At 29.6% G+C, this 26,870-nt stretch overlaps 7 protein-coding genes across 12 annotated transcripts; 5 read left to right on the top strand and 2 right to left on the bottom strand.

Annotated features, from left to right (window-relative positions):
• Positions 1–778: 778 nt before the first annotated feature.
• LOC142646410 (uncharacterized) lies at positions 779–2,727 on the bottom strand. The gene has a single exon (XM_075825261.1). It carries the CDS (start codon positions 2,115–2,117, stop codon positions 900–902), a length of 1,218 nt encoding a protein of 405 aa, XP_075681376.1. The 5' UTR covers positions 2,118–2,727; the 3' UTR covers positions 779–899.
• A 492-nt stretch (positions 2,728–3,219) lies between these two features.
• Positions 3,220–4,951, top strand: Polr3E (RNA polymerase III subunit E). Its single transcript, XM_027341185.2, has 4 exons — positions 3,220–3,466; positions 3,537–4,544; positions 4,624–4,727; positions 4,791–4,951. Exons 1-4 carry the CDS (start codon positions 3,362–3,364, stop codon positions 4,879–4,881), a joined length of 1,308 nt encoding a protein of 435 aa, XP_027196986.1. The 5' UTR covers positions 3,220–3,361; the 3' UTR covers positions 4,882–4,951.
• On the bottom strand, positions 4,374–11,241 carry LOC113791404 (furin-like protease 1). 3 transcript variants are annotated; one of them, XM_027341182.2, is made up of 7 exons: positions 9,920–11,241; positions 6,957–8,131; positions 6,665–6,895; positions 6,489–6,513; positions 6,166–6,412; positions 5,878–6,108; positions 4,374–5,433 (listed from the first exon to the last, which is right to left on the bottom strand). In XM_027341182.2, the coding sequence occupies exons 1-7, from the start codon at positions 10,475–10,477 to the stop codon at positions 5,111–5,113; spliced, it is 2,790 nt and encodes a 929-aa protein (XP_027196983.2). In that variant the 5' UTR covers positions 10,478–11,241; the 3' UTR covers positions 4,374–5,110. The 3 variants fall into 3 exon arrangements, with proteins under 3 accessions (XP_027196983.2, XP_075681375.1, XP_075681374.1); XM_075825260.1 differs by lacking the exon at positions 9,920–11,241 and adding an exon at positions 8,262–8,285; XM_075825259.1 differs by lacking the exon at positions 4,374–5,433 and adding an exon at positions 5,509–5,697 and having other exon boundaries at positions 9,920–11,239.
• Positions 11,242–11,619: 378 nt separating this feature from the next.
• LOC113791413 (guided entry of tail-anchored proteins factor 1) lies at positions 11,620–13,577 on the top strand. Of its 2 annotated transcripts, none has more exons than XM_075825262.1 (5): positions 11,620–11,656; positions 12,301–12,500; positions 12,577–12,742; positions 12,809–13,006; positions 13,078–13,577. In XM_075825262.1, the coding sequence occupies exons 1-5, from the start codon at positions 11,635–11,637 to the stop codon at positions 13,149–13,151; spliced, it is 660 nt and encodes a 219-aa protein (XP_075681377.1). In that variant the 5' UTR covers positions 11,620–11,634; the 3' UTR covers positions 13,152–13,577. The 2 variants fall into 2 exon arrangements, with proteins under 2 accessions (XP_075681377.1, XP_027196993.1); XM_027341192.2 differs by lacking the exon at positions 11,620–11,656 and adding an exon at positions 11,957–11,973.
• Positions 13,578–13,754: 177 nt separating this feature from the next.
• On the top strand, positions 13,755–16,678 carry LOC113791341 (growth arrest-specific protein 1-like). 3 transcript variants are annotated; one of them, XM_027341109.2, is made up of 2 exons: positions 13,755–15,109; positions 15,744–16,678. In XM_027341109.2, the coding sequence occupies exons 1-2, from the start codon at positions 14,946–14,948 to the stop codon at positions 16,543–16,545; spliced, it is 966 nt and encodes a 321-aa protein (XP_027196910.1). In that variant the 5' UTR covers positions 13,755–14,945; the 3' UTR covers positions 16,546–16,678. The 3 variants fall into 3 exon arrangements, with proteins under 3 accessions (XP_027196910.1, XP_027196912.1, XP_027196911.1); XM_027341111.2 differs by lacking the exon at positions 13,755–15,109 and adding an exon at positions 15,155–15,511; XM_027341110.2 differs by lacking the exon at positions 13,755–15,109 and adding an exon at positions 15,525–15,666.
• A 2,993-nt stretch (positions 16,679–19,671) lies between these two features.
• Positions 19,672–20,160, top strand: LOC113791327 (uncharacterized). The gene has a single exon (XM_027341091.2). The coding sequence runs from the start codon at positions 19,721–19,723 to the stop codon at positions 20,072–20,074; it is 354 nt and encodes a 117-aa protein (XP_027196892.1). The 5' UTR covers positions 19,672–19,720; the 3' UTR covers positions 20,075–20,160.
• A 5,039-nt stretch (positions 20,161–25,199) lies between these two features.
• LOC113791291 (uncharacterized) lies at positions 25,200–26,457 on the top strand. Its single transcript, XM_027341051.2, has 3 exons — positions 25,200–25,590; positions 25,669–26,047; positions 26,113–26,457. The coding sequence occupies exons 1-3, from the start codon at positions 25,469–25,471 to the stop codon at positions 26,431–26,433; spliced, it is 822 nt and encodes a 273-aa protein (XP_027196852.2). The 5' UTR covers positions 25,200–25,468; the 3' UTR covers positions 26,434–26,457.
• Positions 26,458–26,870: the final 413 nt, after the last annotated feature.

Here is a 26,870-nt window from a genome sequence, read left to right as displayed (position 1 = left end):
AACGCTTTCCGGATCTTTTTGGAGGAAGAGTACGTTCACATATCGTAATTATGGTGTCGGTTAGTGAATTAACGAGATCATTGACTTCACACGCTGATTCTAGATGTTTAGATCGTCTATTATAGAAAGCTATTTCTTTAGATGCTGTTAAGTTGAAGTTGTCCCATTTTATGTTTTTTGTTTTGAACTTTCTAGTGATTGAGCATCCATTTAGCGGTTTCGAATTTAAAAATTGAAAACTTATAAGGTTGTGGTCAGAATGCGTTATATCACTATGCACTTTCCATTCATTCACGAGATGTATAGCTTTGTTATTGACAATTGTGATATCTATAAAGGTCGCACTATCACCAGCTTCCCTTGTGGGAGTCATGCAGTCGTTGAGGATGATGAACTGATTAGATGATATGAAGTTGAAGATTGCTTCGCCTCTATGATTTGTAGTATCACTACCCCAGGCTGGATGCCAGCCATTAAAGTCGCCGGTGATAATGATTGGAATATGAGAATAATGGGAGATGATTCTGTCGAGATGATCGAGGTCTTCCTCAAGACTAGTGTCTGTTGATGGGGACGAATTAGCTTTTTCTAGTGGAGCGTTTGGTGATAGGTATACGGAGATCAATAGAAAAGGTTGTTGATTATTTACAAAGACACAAGAACAGTTCGTCGTGGTGAATTGTTGAATTAGAAGTAGGTTAGGCAACGTGGTTGCGATCACAGATTTTGGATTCGGTGAAGAGAGAACACTATACCCTGTCAGACCACAAACTCTATCACTGAATGTATAGGGCTCCTGTATACAGAGAACAGGGCTCCTATACAACTCTGCGTTGATCATTATCTGTTGAGTGCCTGCTCTGGAATGCTGGACATTTTGGCACAAAATAATGAGCGGCTTATCCATAATGATAGTATTTAGTAGCTGAGGCAATCTCTTTCTGGAATTGTGGGCATCTTACATTGAAAGCTCGATGAGTTGTGTTGACTATATCACTAGAAGCGTTGTTTTTGTTGTTTGCCGTTTTGGCTCGTTCACAGTTGCAGCATTTGTAAGAGGAAGATTTACAGTCTTCGGTTTTATGATTACCCGAACAGTTTGCACAGGTGGTAGGATTTTCACAGTTATCTGCATTGTGACCAAATCTATAACAGTTGTAACATTGCAATACGGAGATTCTGTTTTTGACATGACAGGATTTGTGTCCAATGAATAGATATTTCCCATCGATTATCATCTTCCATAACTTAGGAGAAGTTTCAAGAATAGCAAATTTGGTGCCAACTCTATCTTCTTTGTCAAATATTATTTTCATGAATTCTTTTTTGTCTTGCTCGAGCAAACTAGCGACATTAGGATTTTGAGCTATTATGAAGGCGACGATTTCTTTTCGTGATATGTCTTTTGATATACCGACGATCATGATGCGCGGGTTCTTTTTGACAGGTTTTTTAGCCAGAATCATATCATCGTCTTTTAAAATACCACAGATCTTTTCAACATCTTTCTCCGAGTTGCATTTTATAATACATTTTCTACTGCTGGCTGGCTGGAATTTTTCAATCCTCAAGCCGTTGTCGATTGTTGTCTTGATATTGATTTTCTCTTTAGCTATTGCCACAGTTTGGTTCGAATCTTTGGATATACTATCTTCTTTAGGTGAGATTATCACAACGTGGTTGCTTCGACGGGTTGAATTGATTTGTTCTGAGATGTTAGCTTTGACCATATCACTATAGGATTTCGATGTTTGAACAGTACCGATGGAATTGACTGCTTTACCGATAATTTTGTCGTAGTTTTGAGCTTTGACTCTAATAATTTCATCTTTTAAATTCACTATTTCTTTTTGTTGCTGATTTGATAGATCTTTCAGTTGTTCATTCTCTTCGATTGATTTCTCCAGTTCTTTTTGTTGTTGATCGATTAGAGAGGAAAGTCTTGCGTTTTCTTCAGATTTGTCACTTGATGTTGAAGTTGCATCTTCCACAATTGTAATTATCTTTTGAAAATTATCTTTATGGTCGTTGATCGTTATTTTTGTATTGCCATGAATGTTTATCAATTTTCGTAAATAATCAAGAGCTTCACTCAACGTGGTTGGTGAGCTTGCCATTTTTTTCACTTTTTTCGGTTGATTTTTATGATATACTGTTGAACCAGGTATCAAAATGTTCAGAAAGCTTCCGGTTATCACTTTAGCTCTAAAAAGAGCTGTTTTAAAAGATTTATCGCAAAAGAGACGAGAAAAACGCAAAAGATTTTAAGAGAACAAAGAAAAACACGTGTGCTCGCATTCATTATCATCATATCACAATCATAATCACACGCAACAACACTCAATCAACCATCAATCTGACCGTCAAAACAGTTGATTTACAATTGATTAACAATGATCATGATTGACATTAAATCCATAAATTTTTCTCTCTCTTTCTCTCTCTCTCTTTTTTTTATCTCTTTCACTCTCTCAATTTATGGCCTGGTAATCGATAAAAAGACCAATCAATTATTTAATCAAAATCCAAAATTCATTGATTGATTGATTGATTGATTTGTTTCGTTCAAGTTCCACAATAATAATGATCATCATCATCAATGGCTTTTTATTGATTCGTAACATTTTGAAAGTAAAAGAAAAAAAAATTATAAAAAATCAGCCCTTTTTTTTACCCGATGTGGATATATACCATGGTAGAATAATGTAATAGACAACAACAACAAAAAAAAAGTTGAAATGTCAATTTTTTTTTTAAAAAAACAAAATCTTATCTTCATCTTTAACCAAATAGAACATCATGTGATGTAATGTTTTTTTTTATTTTGTGATGATTATGATCATGATCATCATGATCATAATCATTTTTTAATAGAGAGACATATAGCGTTTTCGAATGAAATCAATGATTATTATTGCCATTTCAAATGTACATTTTTTTTCTTTTTTACCTCGTAATCGCATTATGATTCTTTTTGTGGATAAATATGATGATCTAAGATTCCTGAGATTCACATTTTTTTTTATTGCACATCTAAAATACTATATTATCTTGTAATGATCATAATTGGATATTATCCAATTTTTAATATGTTATTCGTAAACAACTTCTTGAGCTGAAAAACAAAACAATTCTTGTTAAAAAATATAAAGATAAGCGGATTTACAATTATATCATTATATATTGTCAATTGATATGGCGATATGGTTCGACATTTTTTCAAATCAAACTTGATTCGATAGCAATAGATGTCACTACTAATTACAAAAAAAAACAAGAATTCGAATCACATGTGATTTTTTCTGATGATGATGATTAATTTTAGTTAAGAAATTTTTCAAAATTATCATCAACAACAACGATGATACAGCTTAATCAAGATCAGGTAAAAAAAGAACCAATCGATCAAGAAGAAGAAGAACCGATTGTCAACAACAACAACGATAATGATATTATCATTGCATCGGTAAATTTATTTATTGTTTAAAATGTTTGAAATTTGAAAGTTTTATTTTTTTGGTATTTGTTTATTTCAGTATAATATTGTTCGATTAGATCCAAATAATAAAATTAAAACATTTGCATTGGCTGGACTTGACAATGTGATTGGTAAACATGATCGTCATCGATCATCATCTTCATTTTGTGATATAAGTATTCGAACCGATTCCAAAGAACTTAAAATTACACCCAAACAAAATCATTGTTCCAAGGCCGTTTTTACTACCAAAGAATCTCAGCTTAATCTTCGTCGCCAATCGTATGCAGTGAAATTTTCCAGAGAAACAGGAAAAGCATATTTTATTCCAATCAATTCGATGCATACATTAAGTCATTTGGATGAAAAAAATCGTGATAGTAATCCTGTTGATTCACAAAATTTGATTTTTGAAGATTGTTTCAAAATACCACATCCAACACGTAATAAACATGATCAATTAAGTGTCGAAATGAAAAGCCATCTTTATAAGCCTTTAACACGAATAAATGATCCAGAAATGGTAAGAAAATTTTTCGAACAATTATTTACATCGATGCCAGCAAGACGATCATCATATGATCAAAATGTTGGTATACAACAACGATCTTCGATGCGTATGTTATCAAACTCAATGAATAATAATGGTAATCGTACACAACAAAACACCGTTATGGAATTAATCAATTGTCCATATTGGTTTTTGAATAAAATCAATATTTGTGATATAAATCGAATCGAATTGATTGAATTAAAAGTAGAAATATTGATGCGTAAAGTACAGGTGATACGTTTCGCTGAAATGATATTGTTATTTCATTCGAATAATTATTATTCCGATTTGGATCATCATTCAAAATTATTGAATACATTACAAAGTATTTGTTATTTAATCGATGGCAATTGGGTCATAAAAAGTCATTTACTATATAAATATGATACAATTCATGATAGTGATTGTCGACAATTAATAATGAAACGAATGATTGCTGCACGTGAATTTTTATTATGGCATTTTGCTCATCAAAAACCGTTAAAAATGATTGAAATAATCGATAAATTCAAGGTTAGTTTTGTTAATGATTTTATAGTATAATAAAAAAAAGTATGCTATTTTTTTTGCCCCATCATCATGATCATTTTAGAAAATTGCCGATTATGAACAAATATTAGATAGATTGACCATTCGTAATGTTTCTACTAGCCAAATAGATTTCATACTTGAACCTGATTCAGATTTTATTACAACGTAAGTTCATTCATTTGGAAAAAATATGAAAAAATATAATTCGTTCATTTCAAAATGAAACAGATATCCAATCATCACGAAAAAACATCATGATCGTAGTCGTGATCTATTGGCCAACAAACTTAATGAACATCTGGCTATTTTAAATTCTTGAATTTTTTGTTTTCTTTTTAAAATTTTTAATTAATTAAAATTATAAATCATATAAATGATTAGGTTATTAATTCTACAATTAAATACAATACTTAGTTAAAATAATCAAATCAAAAGAAAAAAATTCATACATTATTGAATTGAATAAGTTTGGGAAATTAAAAAATCACAAGTTTCGTTCAACGAACAGCGATAAGCGTTCGGGAAAGCAAAAAGGCACACAATTATATTCATTGCCATAATGATAATAAAATAATCATTATTAGATGGCAGCCAATATAAAGCTCAATTATAATCGATAATGATGATGATGATGATGACGAGGATAATGAATCAAAACCAGACGAAGCGGGTAATGATTGACCATGTAATAAATGTTGATTGGATTGCGTTTTTTTCAAATTTTTATATGGTATATGTTGCCGCCCATTATTTTGTTGATCCAGATTATCACTCATTTTTAGACGTCCATTATTGAACAATGATGTCAGACTATGGTTATATATTCGGCCATTATCATTATTATTATTATTATTGTTGTTGTTGTTGAAAACTGGAGATATAATGGGAAAACGTAGACAAAATTGAATTGAAAAAGGATTAGATTGATGAAAATGAAAATAATCAATAATGTGCGATCTCCATATATGATTGACGATTTTAAAACATGCATATCAATCCAAATTCAATCATTATAAATGAGGTTGAGAGGTAAAGCATGCACAGTATATTTGTTTGTATTATGTCATTTGATATGTTGTGGTTGATATATAAAGATGATTAAGGTGTTAAGACCATTTTTGTGTTGAAAAATGATCTTTACGAATTGTACGGTATTGTTTAGCAACAGTGCAGGGAGGGAAGAAAAAAGGTTTTTTTTTGTTGAAAAAACTTATAAACATTCAGATTATGATGATAATAGCAATTGTTTATGGGGTGTGTATTTTTGTGAATGAATGAAATCAAGGAAATGGAAAACATTGATCAATAGACTTACATGAAAATCTATTTCTTAATCCATCACTGCCATTATTATGCATTATCATACGATTTGGATAACGTGATGATGGTTGTATATCAATTTGATTATTAGCAAATTCATTCATCATCACTGTCTTTTTTTCATTCAATAATTGTGGTTTCGAACGTTTCGGATAATATGATTGTCCAAATGGATATTCACGAGTACCGTGCATTATTAATCTCCATCCATGTAACAATGTATTATCTATTAAAATAGAATATCCATTAGAAAATGATAAAATATGAAAAAAAAACTACATACTATGTCGTCCTGTACTATTAATGTACAATGTCCATTGACCATTCGGTGATTCACCCCAAAAATGTACAGTCATAAATGGCCAATTTGAAAAACCAAGAACTGAATTATCTTTCGGTCGTTTTGTCAATAATGTTGATCTTGTACCAGCAGGTGAACGAATTTCAATTTCAATATCACCTCGTTTTGGTGTTGTAAGATCGACAACAACTTGAACATGTTCCATATATGCTAATCCATTACATGTTACCTATTCCGAATAAAGAGTAATGATATTTAATGAAATCAATGAAAAAAAAGAAATCACATTAAAAAGTAATACTTACATTCAGTGCGTAAGATAATGTGTTCCTGGATCAAATAAAAAACAAAAAACAAAAAAACAAATTAAGTGATTAAAAGAGAAAGTTCTTTGAATCGAAAAGAGAAAGAGGAAATGTATACTAATCAAGATAAAGGTAAGAGAAAAAAAAATTATTATTCGGATCATAATCAAACTTACTTGGCTTTAAGTAATTCATTAACTTTACCGTTGAAAACACATTTTGTTTGTTCCGGTACTGGTACCCATTCACGAGCATAATCAACCATAGCACTTGCATTGATTAAACCATAACCAAACCAATGACTAACATTTAATCCGGCACCATTTTCCATCCAATTTCCTTCCAAATTTTTACGTTTCGCTGATAATACTACGATATGTTGCATATCACGCCATGTTAAATTATTACTAGAAAAAATGGAATAAAATTTCAGATTTCTCATGAAAAAAATACTTTTTGAGATCATACTTTGCCTGTAAAGCAAGAGCACAGATACCGGCTGCTAATGGTGCCGATGCTGATGTTCCGGTATGTGATGATGTACAACCATGATGAAGATCTGTAGTGACAATTTGTCGTTCACCAAATGAACCACTACTATAAGTACTGGCTAATGTTGCTGAACATGCTTCCGAATACCATGGTATTGATCCTTTTTCAGTTGCCGAACTAATCGATAATGTCCATATGGAATTAGTATAGCCATCACAATTACAATTATCTTTTTCACGACCACCATTGCCAGATGCCCAAACAAAAATTGATCCTTTACCACCACGACCATTACGGATACCATTTTCAAATGCTTTTACGGCCATTTTACCTGGTCCATCTACTGTACGACCATCATCATCTGGTCCCCATGATGCTGAATAAATGTGTATATGTTGAGGATTATAACCTAATGATCTAGCTTCAACAGCATCGGTTACATCACCATCTAACATTCGAATACCACCAACTTTTGCATCAAAAGCAACACCAACTGCACAAACACTATTATTAGCATTGGCTGCTACTTCACCTGCACAACGAGTTCCATGACGATTTGAATCAATAATATCATAACGAGGCATTGGATCACAATCAAATCCATTTACATCATAACTAGCATCAGGATCATAATTTGTTATCAAATCAGGATGATCTTTTTCCAAACCATCATCTAAAATGGTAACAACAACACCTTTACCAGTGATATTTTTTTCCCATGCTTCAACAACATCCATATCAAGATTATTACCACGATTTAGATACCACATTCGTGGCCATTGTGGATCATCAAATTTAACACGTTTACCACCTTGAACAAATTCATTATGATCAAATGGAAATGGTAATAATGGTAAATTATTTTCACATGGAGGTTGTGGTTGTTGTTGTTGTGGTGGTGGTGGTCTCATATAATATGGCACCATATCTAAACGATGAGAATTTGATACTGAATGTGCAGCATTCAAATTCAAATGTGTATTTGAAATGAAATCTCTTTTTGTTCGATGATTAATCGGTTGCTGTTCAATTGATAATACAGATGGATGTTGTTGAAATGTTAATGAATGTTCTTCACCATCATCATCAACAAATTCAGCCGATCTTTTTGCAACTTTTCGATGCATTAAATGATAATAATCTTCGATTATCTAATTAATTTTTAAAGTAAAAAAAACAAAAGATCAAATTAATTAATATTATCTATTTTTAAATCACAAACACAGCACATGATTTTAATCATATGATTCTAATCTGGAGTATTTTTTCCAATGATAATACCATATATAAACAAAGACATGTTTTTTCTGTATGTTTTTTATTTTTGGGATAACAACTAAATAATTTTGTCAAAAACAACAACAACAAAATCCCCCAAAAAAAGTATTGAATAAAAAAAAATAAGAACGGGTAAAATCACCAATATCACCACCAATCATTTTACTTGTGCCAAATCAATGTTTTTTTTGATGAAAAACAAAAAAATGGGTCGATATCGATTATATCGATATATATATGGTTTGGTGTATATCTATCGAACCAGAACCGAGATAAGTTTTTTTTCAAATTTCAATATATTTGAATGGCTATTGGAAATTTTATTTTTTGAAAACAAAAAAAAATATCCTAGTCTGAAGATAATTTTTTTTTTGTTCACCAATTTGACAGATACAAGCTTCAAGTTTTTTTCCAAATAGCTATTATTAGCAACACAAAATCATCGAATATTGTTTTTTTGGTTAGACAAAAAACAAACGACCAAATCAATCCGATTTGATGTTCCATTTTCATTCATAATGGTGTTTTATTAACGATATCTAAAGATATAAAAAAATGTATGATTTGGATGTAAAGAGCACATTTTTAATAATCATTATCATCATCATATACCCTATATGTGTAATTTATCAAATCATATGATTTGTCATTCAATTCAATGGAATTTGGATGTTTGTTTTTTTTGTAGTATTTGGCAAAATGTCAAACTGGAAAAAAAACACAAGAAAAAACCAAAAACAAAAATAAATCATTCTAAAGAATCAGATGTTTTTTTCAATGGAGAAGAAGGGGCAAAATTCTATAAATAACATTGAGACAAACAAGGTCATTATAATTAGAAAATTTTTAGAATTTCTTTTCAATAATGAAAAATCAATTGACCAGATTGTAAAGTGGTTGTTAATTACATATTTCTTTTTCTCGCTAATGATGTTAATGATTGTGTGTGTAATGATGGGGTTTAACAGCTTTTCTTATTATGGATGATGAACTGAGAAATAATTATGGGATAAACGTAGCAGATGTGTGTAATTTTTTCTTAAGATTGCACTGGTGTCCAAATCATCTGAATCAAATGATGTTCAATGACATAGGTAAACAATCGGAAGTGGTAATCATTATAAAGTGAGTCATATTTATTAATTAAATAGTGATGTCAAAAACAAAAAACAAAAACAAACATTGCAATCAATGAAATCCTAGGATATTGTTTACTTATTAAACAACAACAATAAAAGTTTATCAATCTAATGTAATAACAAGTTGTGTGTTTTAAAAAGAAAACACAAACAAAAAACATAACGTCAAATTCAGAAAAATAAGGAAAATTCACGCATTTTCTGCTCTCTTTTTGATTTACTTTACTTTGATTTATTAACCTAGATAGATTTATCATTATCAAACATCCATCCAAATACATCTTTTTTTCAATGTTCTCAATTCATTTTTCTCTTTCTTTTTTCGTTTCAAGAAATCAAGAAAACCTGTGTTTATGACCTACACGTAACATGATTAGATCATTCATGGCCATTATCACATACACAGACATCTTTAATCAGACATCCTTTTTAAGAAAAAATAAAATCAATTTTTTTTTGATACAATATGCGGAACTGGATTAAATTTAACCAAAAAAACAATTGAAAAAAAAAGAAACTTACATGTCCTAAATAAGTAAAACCATGATCATTAGCTAATTGACGAGCTAATTCATCACCACCATGAATTTGTACAACAAATTGATCACTTAATAATCGTTTTGAACGATGATGATTATGATGATTTTGTTGTAGATTTAACAATGATGATGATGATGATATTGATGGATCATTTTCATTTGATGATGATACTGGTTGAGATCGATGTTGTAATAAATATAAATTTGTTATATTTACATTATTATCATTAATCGGATGAATGGAACGACAATAACAATATAATGTTCTATAATGAACAAATGAACAAATCATTATTAATGTTATCAATATTGATAACCAAACACTATTATTTTTTGATTGAATTATTATTCTGCCATTTGGATGATGATTCGAATATTTGGATATATAGCTGTTGTTGTTGATATTTTTGGACATGATGGTTGAAGTAACCAATTTGATTGTTGGATTTAGATCACAATAATGATGATTATCATGTTGATGAATTTTACAAGATGGTGATGATTTTGAAGTGAATAACGTCCACATTCTGATTCTAATCATACAACAGCAACAACAAATGAATGAATGAATGGTAGGTTTATTTTGAAAACAATAACATTGTCAAATGATGATGATGATGATTTGTCAAAATGATTTGGTAACAACAAAAAATAGATTTTATATTTCCCTTTTGGGATGAAAGAAGGTGGATGAAGGAGAAATTTTCTCTATTAAAATTATCATAGCAAAAATGTAGACGACGACAATTACAAAAAACACTTGTAAGATACACTATTTTGCGTTGTTGGATTATATATTAACCATAAATATCGCATAAACGTAATTCAATCGCATGAATTGCGATTCTACAGCCGAATTCTATGGATTCTATTGGTTGTTTTGATCAGAGTTTAGTTTGAATTCTTTGTCAAAAAAACAAAAACACAATAACAATATACAGCACCAAATGATATCAAATCGAATCTTTGAATGAAAAATCTTTTATTCGACGTTCGATATTTGTTGTGTTTTTGCTGTTTTTGTTTTTTTCATTGACTCAGGTCACACAACAACAACAACAACAACAAACAACAAACAACAAACAAACAGACACATCGAAAAAACGTCGACGACGACGATCAAAGGCGCAAAAAACAAAATTTGTTCGTAAAAAAGCAAAAAAAAAAGAAGAAAACTTCAAAAAATTGAGCTAAGCCAAAAATGTTCGAGTGCTGTATTCGATCGAAATCTTGTTATTATTTTTGTTGGCCCAGCTAGCGAGGAGAGAGAGGGAGAGAAAAAGAGGATATATCTCAAACAGACAGACAGCCGAATCGAACGAGATTTGTGAACAAGAAGCATGATCCCGAATCGATGGTGGTTGTGGTGGTGGTGGTGGTAGTGGTTAGAATACCTTCGATCTTGGTATCTTGGACCACTACCTGAATAGGATTTTTTTTTGTTTATATTCGGATAGTGGTAGTGGTATAGTAGCAGAAAACTTGTTTTTTTTTTTTTTGGATTCGAATTCGAATTCTTGTTCGAATGGCCTTTGGCCTTTTTTTTCATTCGAAAAAAAATGTCGTATGATGGATTTACATTCTTTTTAAAATATTAAAAGAATCCGGATTTTTTTAATGATAAAAATCTCTAAAATCTTTAATTATCCTCATTAAGCCAAGTATTTTTTTTATATAATTAAAATCAAAGAGATAATTATGATTATCAAGGTGTACAAAGGTACATCTTTCAATTACAATGTTCCATCCGAATGTCATTGATTTTTATTGATTCCAAACATTATTTCATAAGAAATCATCATAAAAATCAATTTTGTCATCATCATTTTATAATGATCATTATGGGTGCTATTGCGACAAAAAAAAATGTCATTATTGTCGTCGTCGTTGTTGTTGTCATTATTGTGGTTGCTAAATTTTCCATGTAAAAAGAGAGAAAAAAAAAGGAAGATGTTTCATATTTATCTTTTCATCATCATCATCATCAATGTTCCAGGATCAAATGTCTTAATCTCTCTTTAATCTTGCAAAACTTTTGTATATTTGTTTTTTTTTGTGTATGACTTTTAGAAAAAAAATCGATTAGATTCGCTTTTGAAAAATCGGAGATGAAATGATTTTTTTTTTTTTTTTTGAATAACAAAAAAATTAATGTTTAGCAATCATAATTATGTTTGCAGAAAAAAAAATGGAAATGAAAATTGAAATTTTAAATTTTTTAAAAAAAATAATTCAAATTTCGAAACATTTTTTTTTCTTCATTCGGTCCTGTCGTTTATGAATGTTTCCCTTGAAAAAAAATAAGGCCATATGTTTTTTATTTGATGAGTTTTTTTTTCGAATGTTAATTTTTTTTTGTTAAAGTTCCAAATTTCACCACAATAACATCGAAAGGAAAAAAAAAGAAGAAAAAAATGGATACAATAATGACAAATGTTGATGATGATAATGATGGATTATCACCGAAAATCGAATCGAATATAAACGAAACGAATCTTTTGCTATTCTATCTAGTCACTTCGGCAAGTTTATTTAGTGCATTCATACCGACCATTGTATCGTTGGTAAGTGATTGACATACAAAAAAAAGAATACGTTTTAAATTGAAATTGTTTGTTTTGTTTATCATTATTCAATCAGCTATTAAGCCTATTAACATGGGATAGTCAAATGGAACAATCATTAAAAAGACAGGCATCCGATTTGAAAGAAGAACTTGGTTCAATAAATATGACCGATGAATTTGCTAAATATTCAAAAATACAAAGAAAATTATTAAAAATAACGGATGAATTAAAGAATAAAAGTAAGTTATGATTAATGAAATAGAATGATGATAGTAATGTTAATTTGTTTGAATTTAATTTCATAGATAATCGACAATTTATTTATCAAACAAAAACTCGAATCATATTGTATGCTATTTCATATGGAATATCTGCTATTGCATTTTTAACTATTCATTGGACATATCATGGACAACCAGTACTTATTTTTGATAATGATCATCATTCCATTGATTTATTCTATCCATTAGGTCCTTTATTATCATTTTCAACCGGTCATTCAAGTACATTAATTACATTTGCCTTTATCAATTTCATTCATTAATGTTATTTTGTTTTCATTTTTTTTCAACAGATTGTCTAAGCATAACGGCATGGTTTTTTATTTCTGGTTTTGTTTTTCGAATGTTGGTTCGAGGATTATTCTGATCTCTTTATTATTATTTTTTTTTTGGTTAAAAATTATTCATTTGGCTCCATCTGTTATTTATAATTTGGACTGTAATATTTATTTAAATACAAAATCGTCAGATGGCTCCAGCGATATCATTGTTAATTATCGAAGATGAATGGAAAGAAAATCAATTTTTGAAAATTGGACATTGACAAACGAAAAAGTGGTAAAGCATGATATCGATCGATCAATCAATCAATCATTATAATCATTATATGAAATGAATGAACACAATGACCAATATACAGATAGATAGATTTCATTCATTGATACCGATTTTTATGTTATGTTATACAATCACCTTACCCTAAAACTCACTTTACATGCAAATAATAGTGACATGTGACCTTCAATAAAAAAAATGAAAAAATGCAATTGAAATAAACAAAAAGAAAACTTTACCGTCTGTGTATATATGGTGAATATAAATAAGGAAAAAAATCATCAACAGATTCTTTCTGACAACTTTATTTTTTATTTTTTTGGTTAGGTTAGGTTAGGTTTATTGCGCGCCAAATTTTTTTTTTTTTACACAGAAACAATAAGTATGGCTAAAACAGCAGAAACTAGGTTTTTTTTTCATTGAATTTCGGACAAAAAAAAAAAGACTGATGATGATGACCATCTGGGCACGTCGTCGTCGTCGTCAATGTCTGTATGATTGCTTGACCATGATGATGATGATGATGATGATTTTGTCTGGCTGCTCTTGTCTATATGTTCATATGTAATTTACACCGTTTTTTTTCATATCGAAATCTCTTATTTCACTGCTTTTTTAGTTTAGTTTCGTAGAAGAAGAATATGGGCAACAATCACGCAAAACTAAACTAAATTAAACTAAAATGTAATCACAGCAGCAGTCCAATCAATGAAATAGATGAGTGGCCATCAATGGATCCAAAAAAAAGAAGAGAAAATCCAATGATAATCATGATCCATAAATCTACATAGCTTTCGTTTTGTTTTTGAATGTCTTAATTTTGATTTTGATTTTCTAAACTTATTAAAATTTTTGATCCGATTTTTTTTGTTGGTGGTGGTGGTGTTCGAATGGAAAAAAAAGTCAAAAAAAAACATTCGAATTCAGTGAAAAAAGTCGATCTTCAACCGACCGACCGAACTAGGCCGATATTCACCATGATCATCAATGATCAACGATACCTCCCATTCTGAGGCTCCACCTCCCTCTTTTCGAATGTTCGAAGATTCGTTTACCATTTTTTTTTCGATGAAGCAACAAAAAAAGAAAGAAAGAAGATAATGGTGGTGGTAATGGTCGTCGTCATCATCGTGGTTGTTGTTGTTGTTCAAAGATAGGACCTGTTTCTATTTTGATTTTCATCATCATCATCGTTGTCTTCGTTGTCTTCATGGTAAAAAAAAAGCCAAGCAGCCAAACAATATTCGGTGTTGTTCAGTTTGGTTTGAAAATCGAATGATTTCTTTCAGTATTTTTTTTTCTTGATCATCATCATCATCATTATCATCGATTTGCTTGTCCGAAGACCATCATTCAGTCAGTCAACAGTTGAACAGTTTCTTGTTTATCGTGCTGTGTTCACATGTCAACCTGAAAAAATCCAAAATCCGTGTTTGTTTGTTGATTTTTTTTACTTCTTGTTGCTCGTTTGTTTGATGTCTTCATTTTCGTTGATAAGGATAATAATAATAATAATGTAACGAATTTTGGTACTATCGACGATCAAAAACAACCATAACAAAATAATCATCACGAACCATTTTTTTGACTGAAATTATCATAGAAAATGTCATCATTAATAACAATGTTATTACCGGTTAATCATCATCATGGATCATCATTATATCGATATCTATGTACATTATTAATAATCATTTTAAATTATTCATCATCAGCATTTATTGATGCATCAGTTGTTTGTGAAAAAGCACGTATCGATTGTGCATTAAGGTAAGATTAATAATTTTGAATCAATCAAGAAAAACATTGTCTACAACGATTAACAACATTTGCTAATCGATTTGAAAAACCGAAAACAAAATGAATTTGGTTTGTTTTGTTTGGATTTTGAATCGAGAGAAAAAAAAATCATATAAAAAATTGAAACAAAATTCGTTGTTTGTTTTTGCTTGCTTGTGTCAAATGTCAACATCACACCACCATTTTGTCGAAATAGGATCGAATGTTGATTTTTTATTACCCGAACACGACCTTAACAACAACGAAAACAACAACCGATTGATTGATTTTTTGTTTTGCTACAATTTTCTTTCTTTTTCGGGTCAAACAATCAAATAAAATAAAATGAAATGATGATCTCTGACCTGTCGGCAAATCATCCATGTTTGTTTTGTTTGTTTTTTGTTTGTTCTTGATTTTTTTTATTATCGTTGTTGTTGTTGTTTTTGTTTCTAATTTCACGTTCGATAGGTTTCTTCATTTTAAATATTTACATTGACAACAGCAAATAATAAATGCAAATAACAAAGATTTAGAATGACTGTAATGTGTATAATTGAATTAAATCACATCTTTCTTTTTTGTTTTCTCATTTGGATTTTTTATTTTTTCCATTAACTAATAGAAATGGCTGTGGATTTGCATTACAAAGTTATATGATGGAATGTATTGATTTAATTGCTGGCCGTACACAAACATGTGAATCACGTTGTAAACATGCATTAATTGGTTTAATATCAACCGATGAAGGAAAAGAATTAATGAATTGTGATTGTAATAATAATAAATATTGTGAATTATCAAAATCACGTTTAGAAATTTGTAGAAAACCAGTATGGTCGGCTATTAAATCGGATACAATTGTATCATGTTCAATTGCACGTTGGATTTGTATTACTGATCAACCATGTCGTACAGCATTAGAATATTATGAACAAAATTGTCATCAATTATTTCAAGGACATAAATGTACAAATCGTTGTAATAATAGTCTTTCAATATTGGATAGACAAGAAAAAGCAATGAAATTACGTACATGTTATTGTGATGGTACTGAAAATTTTCCATGCCGTCGTATTAAATATTTTACCGAACGTATTTGTTATTCAAATCATCATCATCATCATTCTCATCATCAACATCATCATCCATCTGATGGTTTATTACCAATCGATTTGGATAATAATAATCAAATTGAACCAATTGGTCATCAAAGAATACAGACAACAAATGATGATAATAATCAAAATCATGTTAATAATCATAATTATCATCGTTATCGAATTGATTCAATATTTGATCGAATACGTGGTGGTGGTGGTGGTTCAATCGAATCAAATTATTCAACGAAAATTTTCAATCAAACAACAACAATGATAATGATGATTATTATAATGATTATCAGTAGTTTATTTGTTATCAGATGAAAATTTAATAACAGACAAGCACTATTCCCGCGAAAAAACCCTCCATTGAAATGAATTTATCATTTTTATTTTTGTAAATATCAAATTACTACATTTTCTATAATATTTATTAGCAGACAAACAAAATGACAAAAAAAAACTTCTTTTTTTGATTGTAAATAAAATTTTCCAAAAGCAAAAAACAAAATTCCTATAATCTTTTTATACTTGGAACTTATCCTTGACCTTTTTTGCATTTGGCCAAAGTTGGTGGCATGAAGGTAAGGTGATATATTCGGTTTTTTTTCGCTTCATCATCATCATAATCAAGCACACACACACCTGTTGCATCGTCATGTAATTTTTTTTTTTTTTTTTTTTTTTTGGTCGTGTGCCATTCTTGTGGCCCACCTGAAAAAATCAGAAAAAAGGTGTCTGATTTTCAATTACATTCGTAGTGAAAAGAAAAAAAGAGTTATTTAACACCTTTGTAAGAACGAAAAAAAAATGTCATGTTTGATAAAGACATATCCATCTCTCTTACGGATTTTATCATAAGATTATTATCATCATCTTGATTTGGAAGCAAAAAAAAAACATCGATCAACCAAAGACCACCACGGTAGCTGCTATAGTTTTATAATAGAAATGGATTGGACGGATCATTTTTCTTTTCATTTCTGTTCTGGTTTTTCATTTGCTTTTTTTGGCATTTGCATCATCAAAATGATGGAAAAAAATTTGATGGATTTGAATTTTTTCTTTTTCCCAAAAAATTCAATTCAATTCAATTCAATAATAATTTGGGCTTGAACAAATTGCATCCATTCATTTCTCATTTCAGATACAAAATACATGGTAAAAAAAACATCATCCTCATCAATTGATGAACCATCCATCCATCAGTCATTCCATTCATCAGTTTAATCGCATCAAATATTATATAGGCATAGAGAGAGAGAGAGGTATTACGCGCACAGTGCGAAAAAAACAACGAAACGAAACCGAATCAAGAAAAAAACAGCATTGAAAGATGGATGGATGATTAAATGTGGAGAAAAAACACATAGAAACACATAGAGAGAGAGAGAGATTCATCAAAGACCACACACAACGAATTGAATTATCATTCAAGTTTTTCATTTTCATCTTTTTCTCTATGTTTTTTTTCGTTTTTTTCTGGTTGCGGGAACTGTTGTTGTGCAATCCATGGATGGATGAATATATAGAGATTGGATGTGGATTGAATTGAAATTCATCCATTTTACCGATTGCGCGCGCGAGCGAGGATAATTTTTTTTTACATCAACCTGAATTTGACCATTGTGGATTGTGTGACGGATTGTAAGATAATTTAGATCATCGACAATACAAATGATAATGATGATTCTTATTATATACGCAGTGATTGCAACAAAAAAAAACGTTGAAAACGCCTAAATAAAATTCGGAAAATCGCCATTGAAATTCAGAAATGTCCATTGTCTGTTTGGTTGATTGTTTATTGTTTGTTTGTTTGTTTGTTAATATCGATGGTGAGGTTGTCCAAGCGTAGGCGCTTATCTATCTGGTGTGTGTGTGTGTGTCTTGGCCCATCCTGGTCAAAAAAATTCCAGAGAATTCATTAATCAGGATTTTTTTCGCGTTAAAATCCTGATTAATTATCCATCATGGATTCTCAAATTTCCAAAATGTAGATCGTTTCTCAAGTTTTTTAAACAATTTTTTTTCAAATATTGAGGTTGGCTGATGGCTGAATGTTTTTCTTTAATTACATGTAAACACAGATCGATGTTCTCGCTCGCTTTCTTTGGAAAAATTTTATCCAGATTTTCGCATTGGCGGTGATGCATGTTTATCGAAAAATGACCCGCGAAATGGATACAAAATTTTCGTTAGTTTAGTCAAACAAACAAACAAACAAAAAGTAAACAAAATTTTTTTTTTTGAAACAATTTTTCAATTAAAATCTGTTTGAATTGAATGAAAAACTCGATGAAAACCAACTTCATGAATGAATGAATGAATGAATGAATAAAGTTTTCATTGATGAAAGAAACAAGAAAATGTTAATCTTTTCTGTGGATAAGATGCACTTGTTGTTTTGATTTTACCATATGTTTTTCATCATGTTTAGCAGTGAAAGAAACGAAAAACTATTCTCGAATCTTGAATCTATGAGAAACATGAACATAATACTCGTAGGTTTTTAAGATGTGGCCATTGAGAAAAGATTTCTTGAAAATAGTCTCGAATGATGATGTCAAAGTTGATTTTCATCAACTTTTCTCATTCAAAGTTTGTTAGTTTCTTTTTTTTAAAAAAAGCAGTTAGTCAGTCGAATCAGATTCGAAATGGATCATAATTTATATCGACTTTTTCTTTTCGTTTCGTTTTGTTATTTAGTTAGTTGGTTGCTTTCCAAAAATAAAAAGCAAGCAAGTTTTCCACATGTTTTTACATTGAATAAAAACTGCTTTAATGGTTTTCTCAATGTTGAAAAAAGCGAACTTTATGGTCACACAGAGTAGAAAACAAAATAAAATTGGAAAAACCGTTTCGCAGAACAGAGAATTGAGTAAAATTTGAATTGAGCGCGCATATTTTTTGTTATTCATTAACTGTTTTTTCGTTTTCTTCTTTAGGATTCAATCGAAATAACATTTGTTATCTTGAACATTATGGTCGGCTGGTGGATTGTTGAATAATCAACAATAATAACAACAACAAAAGAAAATAAAAGAAAAAACGTCACATAGACAAATCGTTTTTCATGTTTTTCTTTTTTGAAAAGAGGAAAAAATTGGGAACCCTTACCTAAACTTAACCCTAAGATGATTAAGACATCAAAAAAAATGTTTTCTATGAAGGGAATTTCTTTCTTTCTTTTTTTTAGCTACAGGACCCTATGTTATGGTCAACAAATCTCATTCACATTGTTAACTTTTTGTTCAACTGTTTTTTTTTTTTTTTGACCAAACAATAATTCTCTCTCACTACACTATTGTTCAATTGCAAAAAAAAATCTGAAAATCATTCGACAAATGAATAACAATGTCGATCTAATTTTTGAATTTTTAAACTTTTTTTTCTCGAACATCAAAAATGATTTAAAACTAGTTGGAACATGTGAATTTTTTTGGGTAGAAAAACTTTTTTTTTGTAAGCTCGAAAAGTTATTATTGAATAGATACTAATGAGTGCAAATTTAAATAAAAAACAAAAAGCTGCTATAATGGCAGTTGGTAAACAACAATTAGCCGATATAATACGTATGGCATTACAAGAAAAAATGCAATTAAAACGTTTACAATATACAGTACCAGATGTTGGTCAAGTTGTTGAAGAATTAGAAATGAAAACAATAAAACAACCGGAAGAAAAATTAAATGCAATACATAAAGTATCAGTAAATGGACAATTAGTTAGAGTTATGGATGTTATTGAAAATCGTATCATACAAAATGATCCACAATATGAACCATGGAAATTTTTACGTATGAATATTAAAGAAATGTTTGATAAAATGCGTAAAGCAATTCAATCATAGTGTAATCATAAACAAAAATCAAAAATCAAAACTTTTTTTTCCCCATTTCAATTCAAAAATAATAGTCCAGTTTTTTTTGTTCTCATCAAAAACCAAAAAAACCAAATTCTTTTTTCTTCAAAATGATGACGATCATTCATGTTGATGGCCACCATCATCCTTATGATGATCATCATCATCATTTTTCTAGCAGCTGGATATTTCATCCACAGAATAAACAAATATCCATTAATCAATGGCGTGGTATGTCATCATCGTTTACATCACAAACACAGACAATTTTTTTGATCGTGTAGTTCAGCAGCAGCAATCATATCGATTTTGGAAAATTGTTATTGATTGAAAATATGAATATTTTTTCTACCATCAACAACAACAACAATAATCTCATAAATCTTTCCAGCGACTACAACGATGATGGCGTGTATTTTGTATATTTTCAGCTCGAGCATCGATATCATTCATTCAACCAACCAACCAATCAAACAACCAATGAAAAAACATTCAAGTCATGTCATTTTGATTTAGATGATGATGGTCATCATTATTTTCATCATCATCTCAGTGTTTTTCTTCCAAAGCGAAGAAAATTCTTTCTTTCTGCCAAATTTCATTTCATTTCAAACATTCATTTTTGGCTCTGTCTGTCTGTCTGTGTGTAGTAGGTCAATTATAAAAATAGAATGATTCTTTTGAAAAAGAAGAAGTTATTTTTCGCAATTTTTGAATCAAATTCAAAAAATTATTCTCGGAATTTTTTCCGTTGATTATGATGGTTGACCAACAGTGAATGATGGTGGTCATTCGGGTCAAAATAGTTGTTTTTTTTACTGGAATTAAGCGTGTGTTCACACTAGCCAAAAAAAAAAAATCGAGAAAAGACAAATCAAATTCACATTCATTCGGGCCAATCGACCAGAACTTTATTGTTCGTTGAGTAAAAGACATTTTTTCTTTCAAACACCAACATTAATGAATGAAAGAGAGAGGGACCCTAAAGTAAAGCAAACAACAATTCCCTAATGGATGATTGAACCAAACTGACCAGATCGATCGATTGTGAATCATAAATCTACAATTGGAAACTTCGAACCATTATCATTGAAAATAATCATTGATAATAATGGTTCGAGGTTCTTCGAATGGAATGCGAAAGAAAAGCCGCTTATCGAGAATTTAACATGTTTTATTTTCGAAAGAAAGAAAGAAAAAAAGAAAATATTGATAACGATTGAATAAGCGCGCGACATCCACAGCAAAAATGAATGAATATAGTCGGTAAAAAGTCAAACGATTTTTTTTTTTGGAAATAGTCATAGGTAAAAGGTGATGAAGAAGAAAAAAAAGAAAGGTTTAACACTGGCTTATCCAAGGCAATTATTAGCCAATGGTCATTTAATAACTCAAAAAAAAAAAAAATTCACAATGATCGATTAGTGACCGATCGATCGATAACAAAGATATCAATCTAAAAGTTGGCTAATGGCTTTTTTTGCACTGTTTATGTGTTTAAGGGTTAAGTAAAAGTAAGTAAAAGGTGATCAAAACAATAATAAAAAATTGATTGATTCGAACCAAATGAAATGCAGATTTTTCGATCGTGAGAATCAAGACAATAATCCTCTCAAATATGACAATAATCATCATCATTATATAAACATCAAATGTTATTCAGTTTGTTCATCATCATCATGATTTCAACTTTATTCTCATCTTCATCGGACACCTGTTGCTTGTCAGTGTGTTAAAAAAACTGAATAAGAAATTTTCCAGCAACAAAAAGATTCTTTTTGAAAAAATTTCTTTTAAGAAAAAACTAATAATCCAAGATGAAGACATTCATTTTTCACCCAAAAAATAACAACAATCATTCTTTTCTCTGGGCAGAAATAATTGTAGTGTATGCATGACACAAGTGTAAATTCGATAAAACTCAAAAAAAAACATATTAATGGTTGACCATGAAATTGTGTAATCAAAATGGAATTCTGTGTTTTTTTTTCAGAAGAAAAATAGGAAATTCAAACCATTATCTATCTGTTGTTGTTGTTGTTGTAGAAATAGCCTTGGATTTTTTTTTGTTCTTTTGTTCTTTTGGTGGTGGGAAGAGATGCTGAATATCATCATCATCATCATCATCAATGACCATGACCAAAAATCAAAAAACCAAAACAACAAGATTCACGAATTTTTTACAGCAGAAAAAAAAAGAAATTCCAATCATGAGATCATCATTATCGAAGCGAAACATGTTTCATGATTTTCTTACCTACAGACTTTCAACTTCTCCTGGTAAAAGACTGACTGATGAAAAATCTACTGAAAAAGGTAAGTAATTTAAAACGAAAAGGTGCATCACATTTTCCAACAACAACAAAAAAATCATCGTCTTTTTTTCCCCAATGTCAAGTTTGACGTCTCAATCTAATTTTTTTTTATTTTAAAAAAAACCTTGTCCATATAATTTATGACCAATAATATCACCACCAATATCATCATCATGTATAGTGTTTTACATAGGTTTTTTTTCCAATGTTTTATGGTGGATCACATGTCACCTGTATGTATGTGTATGTCCGAACCAAAACAAAAATCAAAAAAGAAAGAAAGTTTGAATTCTTTTCAATCATTATCATGGCGGAAACCAGAGCAGCATGGCTGGTTAGTAAGTCTAAATTTGGTAGAAGAAAAAACAAAAAAAAAATTTCAGGTGAAAACTTAATTAAAGTTTTTTCTATTAACTGACTGTTTCCATTTATAGTTTTGTTTCGTTTTGAGAATGTGATGAAAAATTATATCATCGTTTGAAAAACGAGAAAGAAACAACAACAAAGATTTGCCGACAAACAAAAACACCTTATGATCAATTAGCAATTAGAATTCCTATGGTTTTTTTCCCTGCTGGCTGGCTTGATTCTTGTTTTTCTTAATTTTAATTTTGCATCCCGGATGATGATGATGATGATGCGATGGCCGTAATGTAATTTAAAATTTTTTTGAAAATGACAGGCAGGTTTTTGGCCAAGACACCTGATTGTCAATATTGAAGATTGGAAATTTTTCTTTTTCCAATCAACCAAAACAACAGCAGCAAAATGTCACATCATCATATCAAAATGATGATGATGATGATGATAGTGGTGATGATCATAGATGGGTCCATCATCAAAACATACCTTATCTCGATCATACGATCATCATTGGGTCGCCTTTCTGTCACACACATTTTGAAAAACACCAAATAAAAAATTGTGACATCATTCAAAATGTCCATCACCATATTATATGATCACCCAGAACAATTTTATCGACAAAAAATCAAAAAATCAAAATTATTTTTTCTGCTGTTCAAAATCTCCCTTCAGTAAAATATCAGTTGAAGAGAAAAAAGCCAAACATGGAATGTCAGTTCAATTTTGGTTTGGTTTCTTTTAGTTTCTTCCATTAGTGTCTGTGTGATTAAGACATTTTCGTTTTCATTGACTGAATTTTTTTTCTTTCTTCTTTCTCTTCTTCTTTTGATTTTTGCTAATCGAAATTTTTTCAAAATCAAAAACGAAAACAACGACCCTACGGCCATTTTTGATTGTTATTCTGGTCAGATTCATGTATACAGAAGAAATGAAATAGCCAAAAAGAAAAAATAAGTTCAATTGGCCAATATGATGATGATGATTATAGTGTTTAGCGTTGTTGTTTATGTTTTGATATGATTCGTATCATATGTATTTGTGATTGATTGAGTGATTAAAATCCAATCAGCTCAGATTGTTTTGACTAAACCAATGTTAGCCAGTGATTATGATATTATGACCACCACAACCATAATCATGATGATGATGATTATGATTATAGAATCGGAAAGGATGTTGATGGTAGTCAGTAGAATAAGGTGGATACCATTTATCATTGGTTGATATTCGAATGTTGAAATAATCAAAGATTGATGATGATGATGATGACCAAAGAAAACTAATGAATGGTTTGGGTTAGGTTAGGTTGAAAAAAATGTTCAGGTCAGAAAAACTCATATATATAGGGTGGGTATAGTATTTAAAACCCAAACCAAACAAAATTCATTGTAGTGTTTTTTCTTTTCTTTCCGTATGTTGTTAATGTCATTTTTTTTAACGATCAATTTTGACTGTTGATTGACAAAATAAAATTTGGATTATTTGATTGTCACTTTGTGTCACCTTTCTTTTTTTTTTTGTCACTAAATAATAATAATGATGGTGATGGTTATATAATTTTTTTTTTATTAAGTCATCATTAAATAAGGAAAAAAAAGAAGGAAAAGAAATCTTTTTTATTTTTATTATCAACAGGTTTCCAATGTGTTCAAATGTGTGTGTGTGGCCAGGGTCCAATAACCTTGAGATTTTTGATTTTTGAATTTTTTGGAAACTAACAAACCACCTGGCGCCATCTATTGATGATCATTTTAAATTTAACACTGAATTACTAAAAGGGGGTTTAAAATTATATATGTGTGATTACCAGTGATTCACCAAGTTATCATTTATATCGTTTTGGTGTTATTATTGAATGGTTAGTTATAATGAGCTATTCACCTGCATTAATTATTTTAAGTTATCGTATGCGTTCATTTAAACATTGGAATCTTATTTTTTATTAAAAAAAAAATTATCAAATTTTGTAATGATAATAATGTTTTCGATTTAGATTAAATTAAATTAAAATGAAATGAAATGAAATAAATGAATTTAAAAAAATTTGTTTTCACAATCAAATCTGTAACATATTCATTCATTCATTCTATCTGATGTCATTTATGGTTAATATAATTTCTGATTTTGAATGATTGATTGATTGTTGTATTGATGATTGATCGATATGCATTGATGTCTTTTTTTTTTTTTTTTTTTTTTTTTTTGGTGGTTTGGGGAATTTCTTATCATTTTTGACAAAAAAAAATCACACATTTGCATCAAATTGATAATCAAAACATATGCATGCACCATTTACCAATGTGAATGTACAATGCAAACAGGGAAAAGAAAAAGGAAATTTCGTTTTTTTTTCTTCGTATTTTTTATTTTTTTTTAATTTTTTTTTGATGATTGATTAACAATGTTGTTTGTTTGTTTGTCGATTTGAATATTCGCCATTGCTTCCTCAATGTATTATCATTTTTTTTTGTGCGTACCGAATGTCTTATCAGTCAAACTGATAAATGAAAGAGAAGAAAAAAAAACGCCAAGCATGTGAATGAATGAATGTAAAATCAAAGAAAGAAAGAAAATTTGATTGTTAATCTGAAACGACAAGGAATTCAAGTACCCAAATGATACAAATGCATTTTAAAATCATTTATAAGTTTTCGTATTTCATACAAAAATCTACATATCAAAATTTAGCTGGCTAACAAAAATGGAACAAAAATCAAATAATAATTTTTTAAATTTTGAACATTTTATTCGACAATTTGAACCAAATTTATGGATATTTCCATTTTTTGGTGGTTTAATATTGTTTTTAACATTGATATTATGGTAAGTATTCAATATCCTTTTCATTTTGATGATTTACTTTATTTTTTTATTATTGATTCAATTATTCTACAACAACAGTTATTTAGTAACATCATTCGTACAAGGTTATCCAGTATTTTGGTTGGTCAGTGATGTTGGTGCATCATCACCAGTATCCGGTTATTTTTCACAATCAATGGATTTGATTACCATTTTGTTTGCATTCACTATGTATCTTCGTTGTAAACAAATTGATTATTATATAAAGGAAATAATTCCCGAATCAAAAAATCATAAAGTTAACAATCCAGAAATGATCAGAATTTTAAATGAAAAAAATTATCAATCATTTAAATATGCTATTCTAAGCTCGATTGGTTTTATGATAATGGGAAATTTTGATAGTTTTGAACATATTAATGAACATGGTGTTGGTGCATTTTTTATGTTTGCTACAATACCATTCTTATTCTCACAGGTAAATAGTAACAAAATTGATTAAAATTTTGTGTAAATATTTTCTATTCTATTCATTGATTTTAGAAATTTATTGCCGATAAACTTTATGAATGTGATCAGATTGAACGACGTTCGGTTTTATTAACAATCATTACATATACGGTAGCAATTGGTTGGCCATTAGCAGCAAGCATATTTGTTTGTTCATTATGGCTGAATGGATCATTATTTGATTGGTTTAAAATGGAACAACGTTTATATTGGCCCAATGATTCACCAAGTTATTATTTATATTGTTTTGGTATTATCATTGAATGGTTAGTTATAATGAGCTATTCACCAATATTATTTATTCTTAGTAATCGATTTTCTACATTTAAACATTGGAATCGTATTGTTTATTAATGATTTTAATTATCATCATTTTTGTTTAATAAAACAAATTTTTTTTAAAAAAAAGGAAAAAACGATTTTCTTGTTTGTTTAAACAAGTACCCAGTTGTGTATGTTGATTTATAGAATGTTAATAGTGATTGTTTATTTTAAATGAATATTATGATGATAATCAGAAGCATGAATTGCATGTTTGTATTTTTTGGGAATATTTGTTTTAAATAATAAATGTCGTCATAGTTGAGATAGAAGGATAAAACAAAAAAAAAAAAATACCTGAACCTGAAAATGCAATAGACCAATATATAATATGATAATCGTTGATTAATGACAAAATTTCACTTATTGTTTTTGTCGGTTTTTTTTTTTGTTTGTTTGTCTGGAAAATCTTCCTTAAATGATTGATTTTCTTCACACGATCATCATTTTTCGTTTTCATTTGGGGTATA

Source organism: Dermatophagoides pteronyssinus, unplaced genomic scaffold (assembly GCF_027571235.1).
Source record: "Dermatophagoides pteronyssinus isolate colony J.1.1.1.1 unplaced genomic scaffold, Derpt_VIB-CSIC_2022.12 sq0003, whole genome shotgun sequence".
NCBI classification, from domain to species: Eukaryota; Metazoa; Arthropoda; class Arachnida; order Sarcoptiformes; family Pyroglyphidae; genus Dermatophagoides; species Dermatophagoides pteronyssinus.
The sequence above is the reverse complement of the archived record's forward strand: the minus strand, read 5'-3'. Positions and strand labels throughout refer to the sequence as shown.